General features: G+C 34.5%; 1 protein-coding gene and 1 long non-coding RNA gene across 2 annotated transcripts in view; one reads left to right on the top strand and one right to left on the bottom strand.

Annotated features, from left to right (window-relative positions):
* Nucleotides 1–985: 985 nt before the first annotated feature.
* shroom3 (shroom family member 3) overlaps nt 986–18,142 on the bottom strand; it is a gene marked incomplete in the record, with an annotated part of 77,766 nt that continues 60,609 nt past the window's right edge. Inside the window, 5 exon segments of the mRNA NM_001278851.2 lie at nt 986–1,021; nt 3,342–4,360; nt 10,825–11,100; nt 13,553–13,640; nt 17,532–17,840. Of these exon segments, the coding sequence (NP_001265780.1) occupies nt 4,013–4,360; nt 10,825–11,100; nt 13,553–13,640; nt 17,532–17,840 (1,021 nt within the window).
* Nucleotides 14,507–18,142, top strand: part of LOC137488778 (uncharacterized) — a 200,591-nt gene continuing 196,955 nt past the window's right edge. The window contains exon 1 of the long non-coding RNA XR_015519964.1: nt 14,507–14,590. This is a non-coding gene — a long non-coding RNA (uncharacterized LOC137488778). The remainder of the gene's footprint in view (nt 14,591–18,142) is intronic.

Raw genomic sequence — 18,142 nt, 5'->3', positions numbered from 1 at the left:
AAACCGAGAGCTTTTTAAACCTGAAAAAGGCTAGTCTTCTTTTAGAAAAAGACACTCTTCCAGCTGGTGTTGATTTGGTAAGTGTGTGATCAATGTTCGTTGTTTATGTTCTCCAGATGGCAAAGTTAGTAAGCATCGTCATTAGTACTTTTCAGTTATTAAAGACATACCTGAGGGTGCTTTCACACCTGTAGATCGATTGTTTTGTTCTCAAACGGGGATTAAAATTGTTACATTGTAGCTTTATTTTTCATGGTGCGGTTCGCTTTCACACGGCAATGTTTCTAAACGAACCAAAATAGTTAAAATGTGCGAGTAAACTCTCCTCACATTGGTCAGATTTCCACGGTTTATTTTTCAGTCTTGCTCAGCTGTCATGCGTCCCTATTTTAATTTCTGACAATGAGTAAAAAGATATTATAAGCGAAAACTGTGCTTTAATTTTGAATAGTGAGATTTCATTGCAATGTCCATTTTAATGTTGATACTAAAAAATAAAATAAATCCCTGCAACTTTCTATAAAGAATAGTTTTTGGAAAACCAAGAAAAAACACTAGAGATTGTTTGCAGAATGTTCTTATTTGGTTCCCAAAACACACCGTATTGGAACAGTCTGTGTTTTTGCTTTTATAGTATCTCTGATTGTCATGACTACTATAACTACATGTAAAACTCCTCATAAATTCAAGTGAAGTTTCACAAACTCATTTCCAGAGGAGCATGTGATATGATTGATCCCAGCTGGTCTTTCATCTGTAATCAGCAATAATCCAATCAGATTGATTCACGCTTTCAATAAATAGACTGATTTCACCCCACTGCCTTATATTCTTTTTGGAAGAATCCCTCCCTTTCACCCCATCTCCTCCTTTTCCTCCTTTACCAGGGGGAGCTCTCGAGACCTACCTGAACTTGGACTCCTTTATATGCTTACTGACCAGGCGGGAGTCCTCAATTATCTGTGAACTCAGGGTTCTCTCCTGGGACAGATATTCCAAACCTGCTAATAGGATCAATCTAATCAAAGTGTGAACTCTTGAAAATATAAAATGAACCACTTTAAGTACGCCTTTTGACGACTTTATAAAGTTGATCAACAGGTTTTGCACAGATGCAATGCATTCAGAACATCCCTGAAGCTGCTTGTATGCTGCAATTTGAGGGGAATATTTACGATGTAGAACATATTTAAGGGGTGAATCTGAAATATGCCAAATGAAAACAAGCACTCAGTGGTTAATACACTCTAAATTAAATTAGAGTGCAAATATATTAAATGTAAACATAATGTAATGCACGCTTTTTTATTTTGTATGCAATGACTCTGTTATTTGTTTATCAGCGCTAATATACTGATACACCGTTACACTTTTATTGTTTCGATGCTTTAAAATCTTTCATATCTTTGACCCATGAACACAGAAGACGTCACACCACACCAGGGAAGTTGTACTTAAAAAATAGATTTATTTTGCCTTCCAATTGTGCTCTTTTTACTTTTAAACAGTGTAAAGCATGGCTGAACCTTCTCCTCCATTCACCTCCATCAAGAAAAACAAAAACAGTTCTGTCTCTTATACATAAACAGTCCAATATCAACAGCGATTGTGTCTTTTCATACAGCTGAACAGGGATTATTTTTTTCACTAAATGAAAGATGCTCTCCAATAATAATAATAATAATAATAATAATTTTAATAATAATAATAATACAAACTAAAAACTAAAATGGCAACAAATAAAAAAAAAAATATAATGGGAAATAGTTTGGGCATGAGCGTTACGATCTCCAAACCAAACCAAAAAAAAAAAAGTAGTAATAGACCCTGCATGCAGCCGCTCGTGAATTATATTCAATGGATTATGTTTTAACGCATTTTCACGACCTACTCGCTACTGAAACCAAGTACTGATATTGTGTTCAAGTGCTGGTGAAACATCAATTACCGCCATTTCCATATAATAGCACCTGTTAAAGCCCGAAAGCCACCCCTCGCTAGTAATCCGCTTACAAAAATACAAACATCTACTCAGCGTAGTGTCACGATACTGGATACCAATCGGTACTGAAGCTTTAAAAGCGTCCATTTCCTGCTAACATTTGGGTTCGCTCTTAAACAGCGCTGATTTGCCATTGTGTTCACATGCTCAACAGAAAGGACTGTGATTGGCCATGAAGGTCATCAGTTCACCGAACTCACTGCTGTTTACTGCGTGTAACCCCAGATACAGGGACACTGGAGCATTTTAAAGCTGTAAAGATCAGCTGGTCTGTTCATAAGCTGACATACGAATGATCCGCTGATGAATCGACTGGCCTTCGCAGCTCAAATAGATCAAGAAACACCAAAACCCATTTTTTAAGATGTTGACAGTCATATATATCTCCCACATAAGCAAAAAAAAAAAAACACTATTAGGACACATATTTAGCTGACAAGTGAAAATTGAAAAAAAGTTTAGAGGAAATTCATTCTTCCTGTTTGAAAAGAAATTTTTGGCCATGAGATCCTTGTGTAAATTCCAGCGAGGAGACTGGATGTCTGTACTGGCTGACATCATTGAGCTTTTAGAACATATGTTCATTAATTCATGAGAAAAACTTCAAACCAATCAGCGCACTCTATTGTGATCGAACTTCATTAATATGCATGATCTAGCTTTGAAGACTCTTTTTACCTGTTACAGTGTTCAGAGAGACGCCACGTTGTGTTGCCAACTGTAATTCAAACAACTAGAAGAAGAATTGTTCGGAGACATGGGTCGTCAGTGTTGTGTTTAGGAATGTGGCGCAGCAAAGGTTTTGTTTCCATTTCCCTGCGATGAAAACAAAGCTTGCATGTGGACCCACATGTGTGGATTACAGTGGTCTGCTAACATGCGACAACAATATGTTTGTAAGGAATATTCTTAACCCGAGAGCTTTTCAAACCTGAAAAAGGCTAGTCTTCTTTCAGAAAAAGACACTCTTCCAGCTGGTGTTGATTTGGTAAGTGTGTGATCAATGTTCGTTGTTTATGTTCTCCAGAAGGCAAAGTTAGTAAGCATCGTCATTAGTACTTTTCAGTTATACCTGAGGGTGCTTTCACACCTGTAGATCGATTGTTTTGTTCTCAAACGGGGATTAAAATTGTTACATTGTAGCTCTTTTTTTCATGGTGCGGTTCGCTTTCACACGGCAATGTTTCTAAACGAACCAAAATAGTTAAAATGTGCGAGTAAACTCTCCTCACATTGGTCAGATTTCCACGGTTTATTTTTCAGTCTTGCTCAGCTGTCATGCGTCCCTATTTTAATTTCTGACAATGAGTAAAAAGATATTATAAGCGAAAACTGTGCTTTAATTTTGAATAGTGAGACCCACAGACATGTATTCTGGGCTGAGCTTTAAAACGCTCTAGTATCCCTGTATCTGTGGTTACACTCAGTGAAAAGTGATGAGTTCGGTGAACTGATGACCTTCACTGCCAATCACAGTCATTTCTGTTGAGCATTTAAACACAATTGCAAATCAGCGCTGTTTAAGAGCGAGCTCAAATGTTAGCGGGAAATGACGTTACTAAAATTTCAGTAGCGATTAGTATCGAATTCCAGTTTCGTGTCAACACTAATTCAGCGTTTCGTTTTTAACCATCTTTATTTTAAAATCAACACGGGGATCGAGTATGTACAGCAACGTACACAATACAAAACTCTTTCTAAACTCATCATAAATAATCACCTGTCGCATTTTAATCGACAGAAATTTCAACAAGACAGAAAAAAAGTGTTTTTGTGTGTGTGTGTGTGTGTGTGTGTGTGTGTGTGTGTGTGTGTGTGTTTCTTATCGTAGTGGTTCATCTGTTCCAAAGTGCTCAGGGCTCGAAAATGATGCCATCGAATTAGCATTGTGCTTCAGTGTTGCGCTATAGTGTGCATTTGCAGTGTAGATGCGCAGAAAACCCAACGGCTACTTCCTTCATTATTTATAAGGCACTTATAGTCAGTGTGATTGATCCGTAGTGGGCGGAGTCAGAGTGAGGTCACAGTGGTAGGACGTGGCAGGTGGGTGGAGTTAAGAGTGTGTGTCGGTCTGGGGGCGGAGTCAGTGTTCTTTGGGTGGTGCTGAAGGGGGAGGGACTCCTCTAGTCTCTGCGTTTGCTCCTCCCCCTGGCGGATGAGCTCGTCTAGGTGGCGCTGTCGGATCAGGAGCGCTGGCTTCATGCGGATGAAGCGCTGGTAGTCGTGCAGCTGCGGGACGCTCAGGTAGCCCGCGAGAATATCCAGGACCACTCGCTCGCGCCGGTCCAGGTTTTCCTTCAGCTCGCGAGCGTCTTCCTGCTGACTGCGCAACTGCTTCTGCTTCAGCTGCAGAGACTCCTGCGGAAACACATGAGCGCGTTACTAGTGGATCTTAACAAATATACATTAATATGAGCATTTCTTAAAATTTGATGTTTAAATTTGATTATCTCGACATAACTCATTTTTGCTTTAAAGTGTCCATTTGGCAAGTTATTTACAATTACTTTAAAAAGTGGATCTTTGCCGAAAATGCGATATTAAACTACTGTATTCGTGTCTAGGACATCCTTTTAGAATATACAGAAGAAATAGTTAGCAAACTCGAGAAATAAAATTTTGTTTCATGTCGAGATCATGAGAAAATTAAGTTGTGATAACGAGAATACAAGAAAAATTTAGTAACGCATGGCCTCTAATGTTGCGCTCACACCATGGATGGATTGCAAGCGTGAGTGATTTACATGTTAAGTCAATGCAAAGGCACAAATAGACATGCTATGGTGCGAAAAGTTAGATGATGTGATATGATGTGACTCTGTGAGTCATTCTATTCTCTGTGAGTTTACATGGTTTAATGAATGAATGAATACTAGAAACTCATAGACCTCTAAAGTGTTGGAGGGAATGTGGAGACAACATTAAAAAACATGTTTTTATTACTTTCTTACTTACATTTATGAACAGAAATATATTTTTTAATATAGACTTTTTATAGTTCAAAAAAATAACCAAATAAACTCATATTTCTCATCTCGTGCGCACGGACCTGCTATTACAACACTGGAATACGTCACATTCGGTCGCATAGTCGCAGGAGTTTAAATATTTCAACAGATCTGCAGCTCAATTTGGATGCAAATTTTCCTCATACGGAGATGATCGGAACTCCATGCAGCTCCCGGACTACTCTCCATTGGAAATGAATGACTTGTGTTCGCTTGTCGTGTGCAGTGAAAAGGAGGCTTTAGTGCGCGAAATGCTCGAGTTGGAAAATCTGAGCTTCAGCGGACATTGCATTAACTAATCATGAGCTTTTTCTTGTAGGGGCGTGATTATGACGTAGTGCCTGTTGTTAGTGTTCCGAGGGAAAATTCTCCTGACAAACACTCATCAAACTGGGCTCAGCTCAGTCTAAAGAACCACTGAAAGCTTTACATCATCCAGGTATATCGTTTCTGGAGGTATTGATAAACTCAGAGGTGGGTGCACCTCTGAAAGGATCTAGTGGACCCCGACACGACGCAGAATGAATCTACACTGTTTTTCAGCCTTCCTAAAGCACATAAAGCACAGCTGTTCTCTCAATAAAATCCATGTTAACCATTTAGCAACAAAGCTAGGGTCACCTGGCACACAGAAGCCCTTCCCATGATGCCAATCTGCATCTATTATGGAGCGGATTTGACGTGCGAATGAAGCGAGTAAACTCAAAATGTTCAAGCGTCTATTTATGAGCAAATATCACGATTTATTCGCGCCTTCTGTGTCTAGTGTGAACACAGCATTAGGACATCTGTAGATGTTTTTGACGTAATCTCAACTGAAACATAAAGAGAGGGCGGGGCTTAGAGTAGCCCCTCCTGTTAAAAAAAAACAGCCAATAGTGTTTTGTTTTCTCATAGCTCTGCCAGTGAGAGTGGATGAGAGGCATCTTGAAGGGGGCGGGGCTTGTCAGATACTAGAGAGGATTTGATGTTTCAAGTTTTTACTGCAAGATCACATCCTTAACCCTGAATTGCAGTAATTTGTGTTAATTTAACAGCCAACTGTGCAACCAAGGGTGTTTTTATTACAAATAATACAGGTTTGATGGAAATGTTTAAATAAATTAGTAGAGTAAACATGCAAAAAGATGAAAATTAGATTTAAATATTCATAATTGAAGCTGAACACATGATTGGGGAGGCAGAGACAGGCAACATTTTTTGTCCTTAAATACACATACAAATATCTATAATGTGCTTTTTTTTAGAGATAATTTAATGTATTATTCAAAATATTTAAACATTTCATTAAAAGTTTTTGGTTTGAAAAATAATAGAAGGTTAATTTAGTATGAAATCCAAATTGTGAATGTCACCAGAACAGTATGTATGTCTTTGACATGAATATGCAATATTACAATGTAATCCAAGTACTATATGTACTATATATAATGCAATATTAATATTCAGACTGCTTTTGAAACAGCGCTGTAGTAATGAGATCTCAAACTCACTAAATCTTGATACTAATGAAGTCTTTTTCTTTTGTCAATTGACAGACAGATCAACTTGACTGACTTTAGCCCTTTTCACACATACAGACCTTTCCGAAAAATTACCAGCAATTTTCCGGAAAGGTGTTTACGTGTGAACAGGCCCTTTTTGAAAATGAGAAGTTGTAACATTATCTGTAATTTGCCGGAATGTTGTGCTGTGTCAAAGAGCTTTGAATGACCAAGAGGCGACACTCAATAGAACATTCAATGCAACAGCAGCGCCCAGCAGCAGCCCCAGATTCCGCCATTTTAGAGTGAAAGCGATTGGCTGTCCATTGGATCTTATTACGTTGTGATGGCGAGCAACTGCTTTGTTATTTATTTATTTATTTATTTAAAAAGCTGAGATACCACCTGAAAGACGATAATACAACACTTAATATGACAATCATCAGCACTTTTAATAGTTTGTTTTACAGACTTATAATATGCTGTTGTTCTATTGGAGTTTTCATTCCAACGCCCTCTAGTGGCTGTTTCCCAAATTGCACTAGAGTGTCGCGTCTTGGTGAATTTATGCTCTTTGGCTGTGTGAACGCAAAATGAAGATTGACGTGAGACATCTGCTTTAGCCAATCAGAACAGACAGACGCATTCATGTCCGCGAAATTTACGAGAATAAAAGCCTTTGAAAATTTTTCCAGACACATTTAGCTGCTAGACGTTAGTCAGATAACGTTTATATGTTCATCTTAATGCCAATTGTGTAAATAATTATCGATAAGATGCTTATGATAAGCCGTTGTTTGTTTACCTTCAAGCTTTGCGTGGGCCTGTGAAACAGCCCGATATTTACCGGTATCACTGTGTGAAAGGGACAATAGAATGGAGGAACTATGACGTCAATTTGTATGCAAAAACCCGGAAGCGAGTTAGCATTTTAGCAGTTCTGGTTCCTTCGTCCCAAAGTCAATGGGTTTTTTGAATGGGGTTTCAGTAAAACCGCTTAAATAAGGTTTGTGGCGAACACCAACTCAAGAAACTTTCACGTTTTGTTCTACGACATAAAACACATCAGTTACAGCACACTCTTGATTTTTTTTAGTTGGTTACGCTTCTTTAAAAAGACGGTTGCTATCAAGGCGCTAAATAGGACTACAGGCGGAGACATTATACTTCATTGAGCTGAACTGGTTTGGAGCGCAGCTCGCTTGTGTTGGGCATTTGGATTTGTCTGTGATTTAAGTATTTTCACAAATAGTTTTTAAGAGTTTGTAGTGTTTTTCTAATCTGAATTCATATTGTGTGTAGAAAAGGCCTTCATATGTAAAGACCGTCGAGACAGATTCATTTGTTGATCATTTATATTAATAAAACAATATTATGAAGATACTGCTAACAGTTTTATGCTGGCAGCCGATTCACCAACAAGGTGACGTCATAGTTCTTTCACTCTATTGTGTCTATGACAGATAAACTTGATCTGTGTCTTCATTCCTAAATGAATCATGCTATATTTTGTAACATGATGTCCCTCAATTAGCATTTCTCATTATTCTGCAGTGAATGTAATGTATAATTATCTGGAACGGCCCTTTATTGATTGAAATTAAATGTTTAAGGAGTGTCAGCTTTGGGTTCATTGTTGAAGGTGACTTTTTAAAGGGTTGTTAAAAATATGAAGCATTAATAATAATATGAAATATGTTTTTAAGCATCAAGACTGATATATTACACTAATATATTAGATATACAGATATAGTCAGAATTATTAGCACTTCTGAATTATTAGTTCAACCGAAAGATTACTAAACATAAGTTTTAATAACTCATCTCTAATAGCTGATTTCTTTTACCCTTGCCATGATGACAGTAAATAATATTCGACTAGATATTTTTCAACACACTTCTATAGCCTAAAGAGACATTTAAAGGCTTAACTAGGTTAATTAGGCATGTATTATTTGCATATTTTTGATCAAATGAGTGCAAATATGCTTAATTAAAAATTTATTATATACATAGACATCACTATATACTGTATAACCACAGGTTAACTATGTTTCCACCCTACACACACTCCTTAACTTATCTGATTTTTGAATGTATTAAAATAATGACGACAAGCTTTTTTTAAAGCTGCTTTGAAATGAAAATGATTGTGATAAGCGCAAATAAACTTGAATAAATGCAGCCTCTTTAAACAGAAGAGCCTTTATTTAATAGAGATAATGTTGTGATCTTCTGAAATGGTCATTCAATGCTTGTTTTGTGCTTGTTTGTTGAGTCTGATGTGTAAAAGTTGCTCTGCAGGGCTTTAGATCTCCGACTGATCATGTCAGAAAGCAGATCATTGTTTGTTCGCAAGTGTAAGAATCAATTTCCTCATTCTGCTGAAATGTTGGATGAATTATAATGTGCCTGATCTGATCACATCAGTCTGACTGTTTGTGCACATTTCACAGTAGATTGTTTTGCAGACCTGAAATGAGTGTTGCTTGTAAGGCAGTTGCATTGGTATTTTTAATGCAGCTGTAACTTTAAAACGTGAATATAAAATGCATTCACAATCGCTCTTTATACATATGAACTAAAATCAGTCAAAACCAAATGCCATTAAAAAATTTAAGTAAATTGCGGCAAGAAATTGTAATATGAACTGCCATAAAATAAAAATTCTACTATAAATGTAGCTTTTAATGTATTTTTTTAACATTGTCTAATCATAAATTGACAGTATAGTATATATAAGAAACTTTAATATGTACTTACACTCAAATTAATCATGTTACAGTGTACTTAAAATACATGTTTTTACATCATATTTATGATTGATTAAATACATGCATGTTATTCATTTCAGTAATTACGTCTAATCTTTATATATACTGTAAATATAATTAAATTGACAAACAGAAAAACAGTCATATAATATAAACAATAAAAATTACTATTTTTTGATGCATTCTGTCACTTCTCTTTAGTTGTTTAAAAAGTTCTTTTATATCGGCACATTTTGACTAAATGATTCAATAATAAGTTATGATTTAGGCGAGGCGGTGGCGCAGTAGGTAGTGCTGTCGCCTCACAGCAAGAAAGTCGCTGGTTCGAGCCTCGGCTGTGTTTCAGTGTGGAGTTTGCATGTTCTCCCCGCATTCACGGGAGTTTCCTCCTGGTGCTCTGGTTTCCCCCACAGTCCACATACATGTGGGACAGGTGAATTGGGTAGGCTAAATTGTCCGTAGTGTATAAGTGTGAATGAGTGTGTGTGGATGTTTCCCAGAGATGGGTTGGGGGTTCATTCTGCTGTGGTGACCCCAGATTAATAAAGGGACTAAGCCGAAAAGAAAATGAATGAATGAATGAATTTATGATTTGTTATAATAATGCAATTTTAATTTAAGATGATGGTGCAAAAATTAGTACACCCTAATGAATGTTAGGAAAAATATTAAATACAATTTTAAGAAAGGGAAAAATCCAGAGAACTACAAAAAAAAAGTTTACTTTTTTTTATTGCAAAAACTCTTACATTTTGAATGTAAATGTATTCTTTCTTAGAGATTTTCGGTGACTGCACTCTTATTTCAATGAATATAACTGTTTAAATGAGCCAAAATGTATAGGCTATATTCACAGAGAAATGAAAAAAATCTATAACATTTTGATAATAATAAAACCGTTTTATTTAAATGCACCAAAAATATTTTCTATATTCACAGAGAAATGGATAATTATTAAAATTATTCTGCAATATTTAATTAATGAAAAACTTGTATGCAAATTTGTATTAAACTCATTTGTATTAAAATCTTATATTTTATTTAAATTGAACAAATACTATATATATATATATATATATATATATATATATATATATATATATATATATATATATATATATATATATATATAAACAATCTAAAATAACAGACTTCATTATGCTTTTCATTGAATCTGTATTAATATACTGAATAAAACACTTTTAATATTATTTTTTAGTAAAAGGGGTTTGAGTTCACCTTCTCAGTATGATTTTCATTCATTCATTCATTCATTCATTCATTTTCTTTTTTTTTAATCTTTTTTGGCTTAGTCTTTTTATTAATCTGGGGTTGCCACAGCTGAATGAACCGCCAACTTATCCAGCATATGTTTTTTCCCAGTGGATGCCCTTCCATCACTGGGAACAGTGTGATTTTATTACAGTATAATTAAAGGGGAAAAATAAATACAAGTATAAAAGTATACATATTTAGTACATCAAAGAATATAAAACAACATGTTTAACATTATTATGATTATTATTAATGATCTGACGCCGTGTGCAGCGGCTCACCTTCTCGTCATCGTGCTCCTCCTCCTCCTGCAGCGCGCTCAGGCTGTTCTCCACTCGCGCCAGTCTCGCGCTCAGAGACAGCAGCAGATTCACGATCTTCTCCAAATCTCCCACAAACATGCGGAATTTCTCCTTCTCGTTGCTTTTGCATCTTTCCTGAACCAACGCCTCAGTAGAGCCGCCTAGAGCCGCGCAGACCTGCTGCTGCTCCGCCAGAGACTCTCTCTCCTCCCGCAGAGACTGAACGCTCGCCCGCAGCGCTTGCAGCAGCTCCACCTGCAGGCCAGAGAGCGCATTGCAGACACTCAATTACATTACACACACACACACACTGAACATTATTACAGCCTCATTATTTCTGGAGAGCCAACAGTGGCTTTGTGTTCAGTGTCATTGGGTTGTTTTTTTGCCATTGCATTTAATATAGTATTATATATAATTTAATATAGTATAATATAGTAATAATTTAGTATTAGTGTGCTAGGTTAGGTTACAGTAACAGGTTACAAAAACAATCTTGCACAAATACTATATTGTACATTATTAAATGCATTTTAGCATGATTAAATGCATAAATTATTAATATTAAATGCACAAGAATTTAATTATATTTTAAGCAAATAAACAAATATACAAATACAATATTTTAATGATATATACAACAGTGCTGTCTGGTTCTCGAATCTGATTGGCTGATAGCCGTGAGATAGTAAAGTAATATCAGCACTCTTTACCCTCTTCACTCTTGTGTATTACTCCACCTACACAAGTGACAAGCAGAGGACTACAGTTTGATTCTCTCGTGTTTGATTCTCTTTTTTTATACAGATGATTGTGCCGTCGAACTGTTGTATAAATGCAATATAACACGAGTAGCAGTGCGATATGGCTGTATAACATAACTGGTGGGACATTAAGGCAACACACGCCTCCTGATACACAGCCATATCACACTGCTACGAGTGTGATATTGCATATATATATACAGTTGAAGTCAGAATTATTAGCCCCCCTGAATTATTAGACCGATTGTTTATTTTTTCCCCAATTCTGTTGAACAGAGAGATTTTTTTCAACACATTTCTAAACTTAATAGTTTTAATAACTCATTTCTAATAACTGATTTATTTTTTCTTTGCCATGGTGACAGTAAATAATATTTTACTAGATATTTTTAAGACACTTCTATACAGCTTAAAGTGACATTTAAAGGCTTAACTAGGTTATTTAAGTTAACTAGACAGGTTAGGGTAATTAGGCAAGTTATTGTATAAGTGTGGATTGTTCTGTAGATATCGAGAAAAAAAAATATAGCTTAAAGGGGCTAATAATTTTGGCCCTAAAATGGTGTTTAAAAAAAAAAAAATTGCTTTTATTCTAACTGAAATAAAACAAATAAGACTTTCTCCAGAAGAAAAAATATTATCAGACAAACTGAAAATTTACTTGCTCTGTTAAACATCATTTGAAAATATTTTAAAAAGAAGAAAAAAATCGAAGGGGGCTAATAATTCTGACTTCAACTGTAAATATATATATATATATATATAATGTAAAAATGTCATGAATATTATTAAATATTAAATAAATGTTAACATTATTGAATACATACATTAATAATATTATTAAATACACATGGACTTAATTATATTATTTTAAACAAACATAGAAACATATATTTATAGATAATAAAAATAAATAAATAAATAAATAAATACATTAGATTTATTTTTTTTAAATCAGAATTATTAGCCCCTCTTTGATTTTTTCTTTCTTTTTTGAATTTTTCCCAAATGGTGTTTAACAGAGCAAGTAAATTTTCACAGTATGTCTGATAATAATTTTTCTTCTGGAGAAAGTCTTATTTGTTTTATTTTGCCTATAATAAAAACAGTTTTTCATTAAAAAAACAGTTTAAGGTAAAAATTATTAGCCCCTTTAAGCTATATATTTTTTTCGATAGTCTACAGAACAAACCATCATTACACAATAACTTGCCTAATTACCCTTATTAACCTAGTTAAGCCTTTAAATGTCACTTTAAGCTGTATAGAAGTGTCTTAAAAAATATCAAGTCAAATATTATTTACTGTCATCATGGCAAAGATAAAATAAATTAGTTATTAGAGATGAGTTATTAAAACTATTATGTTTAGAAATGTGCTGAAAAAAATCTTCTCTCCGTTAAACAGAAATTGGGGGAAAAAATAAAACAGGGGGGCCATTAATTCTGACTTTAATTGTATTGTGTGTTTGTGTGTGTATATATATATATTTTTTTTTTGTTTCAATATTCAATATTCAGAACCAGCTTTTCTCTATTTACATTTTAATATTTAAAAGAATATATGAATATTTAATTTATTTACTGTAAAGCTAGCAAATTTTGATTTATCAAATAACATTTATACTTTCATTAATCAAAATGGGTTTTTAAATAATTCAATATTTACTAGCTTTTCTGTATTTGCTTTTTAATATTTATAAATTTATTAATATCTTGTGTTTCTGACTTTCCTTTGATTTAAATAAACATCAAACAGATATTTTCTACAAAAAATACAAACTGTATAATAATAACTATAAAATACTGTATACATGTTATGTCTAAAATGTTTTAAATAAAACAGCATATATTTTTGATGAATTTCAGACATTGTTAGTGTTCAGCTGCTAAATAAAAATATCTCAAATGAGAAACAGAATATTTACAAAATGTGTATCTGACCTTCTTTTGATTCAAATAAGCTTCTTCATCGTCCAGGTTGGTTTCCATTTTTCTGGGAGGCGTCTGAGAATCTGCACCATCTTGAGCCCTAATGGAGGACAAACACAACAGACAATGAGAAGTGTTTGTCTTGCACACACTGCTTTAACTCCTGAATGCTCTGTATGAGTAAAATGCAAAAAATAAAGTATTAAAATAAATAAATAAACTTAAATCTACAAAAATCGCAAAGCGAAAATAAAGTTTTGAGAAATAAAAATTAAATTTGCAAACAAAAAAGAAAAAAATCAAGCAGTGCAAAAAATAAATAAATTATTTGCAAAAAAAAAAAAAACTCTATATTTGCAAAACATTTTTATAGCATTGCCTTTAAAGAACCTGTCCAGTCAATTGCAATGCTCATTTTGATTTTGATATGTTAACCGTGAGTTTGCGATGCTGTTTTCACTTTGCACTTCACATTTCTGTGCATTTCACTTTGTGGCCCTGATTTGACAAGGGGCAGTCAAAACTTGGGCGTTTACGGCAGGCTTTTTTAAATTAAAAATTATTTTGTTGGTTCATTCCTCTGTGGCGACCCCTGATTAATAAAGGGACTAAGCCAAAAAGACAATTAATGAATGTATTTGATATGAGTTGCTACTGAAATCTGCAGGAAGGGCTTCAGGAACAGGGTTGGTCACCCCTGGTCTACACAATTTGCCATAAAATATGAAACTTTTATTCTACAAAATTGTGAAAATAAAACAAAAATAATAATTATTTTCTATTTTTAATAAGAATTGGTATTTTATAAAATACAGATCGATAAAAATGTATACCCAAATCCCTTTATAGAACTATATGAGCGGCGTTTACATTCAGCAGGTGGAGAAATGTGTCCATTCATCAATCGACCACTAGATGTCAGTGTCGCTCCGCGCTGATGATTAAACCACTAATTAAACAGAGAGTAAATGTTGAAGCGATGGAGAAAGTTTGAGTGAAATTCTGACCAAACAAACCAACCAAGCTACACAAGTTGTCTGGAAATACGAGGTAAGATAATTTATGAGTTCATTTATGCGTTTGATATTCCTCATGTCTCTAACGCTAGCGCCTGCACCCTTGTTTTTAATGTAGTAACGATGCACGTTTTGTTAACACTCATCCAAATTATGGTCAAATTTGGCATCTCCACCCAAAAGTTCAGTGTATTTATATTTTATTTGAACAATGCCGTTTATAGACAGTGCTATTCTTGTTGTTGAGTAATTTGAAGTAATGATTTAACAAGATTTATTGTCCAGGCCTAAGTTTTGATGAATAACCTTGTTTGCTTCGTTACATACCATTAAAACACACGTACATTAACTAATACGACCTCATTGTAATGTGTAACCTAATACTATCTGTTTTATTTACATTCCTCAGTACATAAAGAAGACAATTTATAAAGTATGTTTAACATAGAGTGTAATTTGAACTGATTAATTTTTGGTTACATGTTGTTTCTTTGTGCTTTTAAGAGTTTGAGGGGGGGGGGGGGGGGGGGAGACAAGATTGTATTGTAATCTTGTTTAAACAAAATGTATGATGTGGGTTATCGAAAAAAGTATTGATCAGGAACTGGTATTAAAAATTAAAACTACTCATAAATGTAATGTAATGTAAATGTATGTGATCATATTTTTCACTTCATTTATAACTTTATTTAGGGCAATGTTTGATTAAAAATGTTGAGATATGAAATAAATATGAATAAAATTTAAAACACAGGTGCAACATAATAAATTAAAAATATCACTGAATACAATACAAATGTAAACGTTTGCAATTTTCTTACGATGCTCAGGCTTCAACGCTAAAGATTTTTTCTACTGGTCCGATCGGGCCAATGGTTCAGATTTTTACTTGATCTGCCAAAATTTTCACTGGCCACACCAAAGAAAAAATACAACTTAATACCAATTTTTTATATAATGTGTCAAAAAATAATGTTTATAATTATTTAAATAATATTTTTTTAATCATTTTATATATATATATATATATATATATATATATATATATATATTAACAAAATGTCAGTATATTTTTATTATAGTTGTCACTTAATTTTTGGTTGGTAGAAACTTGTTCGTCATGAAAATTATGTCGAAAATATTTCGTCAACGAAATTAACACGGGTCTGGAGAGATCTCCCCTCATTGCTGTGAGTCGCTTTGGGTGTAGTTCAAGTTCATTTATTTATAAAGCACATTTAAAAACAAGAGTGCTGTACATAAGTCTAAGTAAAATAAAAAGACAGAATTAAAAACAAAAATAAGAGAAGCGACTGCATAAATAAAAAAATGAAGCAATAGAAAAGACTATTAAAATAACATTAAAAAGCCAAGCTGAATAGGTACGTTTTAGGAGTGATTTAATTATAGACAATGATTGAGCCATTCTAATATCAAGGGGCAAAGTGTTCCATAACCGAGGACCCGCCACAGAGGAAGCTCTGTCCCCTCTGAGGAACTAAAAGAAGATTTTGATCACTTGATCTAAGAGATCTTGAGTGTAAAAATGCAGGAGATTTGATAGATAGGTTGGGGTTAGATTGAATGGATTTATATACCAGTCAAAGCACTTAAAAATCAACTCTGATTTGGATGGGCAGCCAATAACAATAATAAGCCAGTCTGTTACAAATAAATCTAGCAGTAGGGCTGCACGATTATGGGAAAAATCATAATCACGATTATTTTTGTCATAATTGTAATCACGATTATTCAAAACGATTATCAGTTGAAGTCAAAATTATTCGCCCTTCTGTGAATTATTTTATTTATATATAAATATTTCTCAAATGGTGTTTAACAGAGGATTTTTTTTTTACAGTATTTCCTGTAATATTGTTTCTTCTGAAAAAAGGCTTATTTGTTTTATTTCGGCTAGAATAAAAGCAGGTTTAAATATTTTGAAACCTATTTTATTAGCTTAATATTATTAGCCCCTTTAAGCTATATATGTGTTACACATACTGTTTTACAATAACACTAGTTAAGCCTTTGAATGTCACTTTAAGTTGAATACTAGTGTCTTGAAGAATATCTAGTGAAATATTATTTACTGTCATCATAGCAAAGACAAAAGAAATCAGTTATTGAAAATGAGTTAATAAATCTGTTGTGTTTAAACTGCTTTAAGCATCTTCACTGTCAGGATTAAACTTTAGCTACAAAAGTCCTTCAGCCAATAGCAGTGAGGGATTTTCTCCTTTTGTTGTTTGATTAATAATAAAAACAGGCGGCAGCAGGACTATTGTGCGCTGTGTCTTTAAGAATAGTGTGGATCAGATATGGTTTCTCTTTCACGTGTCATTTGATGCTCAACTTGTTTGTTTAATACACAAATGAGGGTTAATATGAATAATCACTAAACACCGCGCTCTGACACAAATGTGCATGTATTTGACCATTAAAGGGCTCACATTAAGATGGCGTTAGATGTGTGTGCTCTGCACGTCTCCGAGCCTGTCCGAGGCCAAGCGCGGCACGCACACACAATAGCATATGCTCTTTTGCGCTTTTAAAATATAAATGATGTGCATCCCGTGCTGCAAAAGGCACATTACAGTACATGCTTTTAGTCATTTTCAAGTGGAACTGAGCTTTGCAGAGTAACAAATGTACAACTGGAAAGGGGACGGTATATGATGGAATAACCGTTTATCTCGATTAATGGTTTTTCTTAACTATTAGAAGCCAAAATTATAACCGGATTTTCAATTAATTGCACAGCCCTATTTAGCAGCAGGACCAACTGAAGGCGAGAAATTTGTGATTTTAAAATGCCACAGTAAAGTGCATTGCAGTAGTCTAACCGTGCTGTAATAAAAGCGTGGACGGCCATCTCTAGTGTAGTGGGTGTATGGCAATGCAAAATAAATGCGCTAAATAAAAACACATTTCATTACATTACATATGGTCAATTTGCACAGCCCTAAGCTCACCTGTTGTCCAGATGCCCGCTGCTTGTCCTGTGTGAAGGGAAGATGTCCTCCATCAGGTCCAGTGTGGTTTTACCAGCCCAGGTGTCCAGAAGTGAGGTCAGCGATTTGTCATGCTTCACCAGCTCTCTGGCTAAAGTCTCCACGAGCCGCTCTGTGTGTGTCCGCTCTCTCCGGGACAGAAGATGACAGTCTGACCCCAATATCTCAGAGGCATCCAGCTCTAAAGGACTAACTGGTGGAGTCGAGCTGTTAGTTGTTGGTGGTTCAGGCTCTGGATGGGCTGTTGCATTTGTCAGATTCTCATCGCTGCTATAATGTAAATGATAGAAAGTCATGTTACATTGATATGGGAATATGAAGGGTTCAGTGCAAGTTAAGCTCAATCATTTCCACTTATCTTTTAAATAAGCAGACCTCTTGGTTAAAAGTAATGCATTTAAAGTGATTGTTCACCCAAAATGGACAATTTTGGCATCATTTACTTAGAGAGTTTCTGCATTCTCTAAAACACTGACGTTTTTGAAAAAGGTTGAAAATTGTAAACAATGACTTCCATAGGATTTGTTTTTTCTTCCATGGAAGTCAATGGTTACTTCTAAACTTTTCAGAAT

The sequence above is a fragment of the Danio rerio genome, chromosome 21 (genome assembly GCF_052040795.2).
Source record: "Danio rerio strain M-AB ecotype USA chromosome 21, GRCz13ab, whole genome shotgun sequence".
In the NCBI taxonomy this organism is placed as follows: Eukaryota; Metazoa; Chordata; class Actinopteri; order Cypriniformes; family Danionidae; genus Danio; species Danio rerio.
The sequence above is the reverse complement of the archived record's forward strand: the minus strand, read 5'-3'. Positions and strand labels throughout refer to the sequence as shown.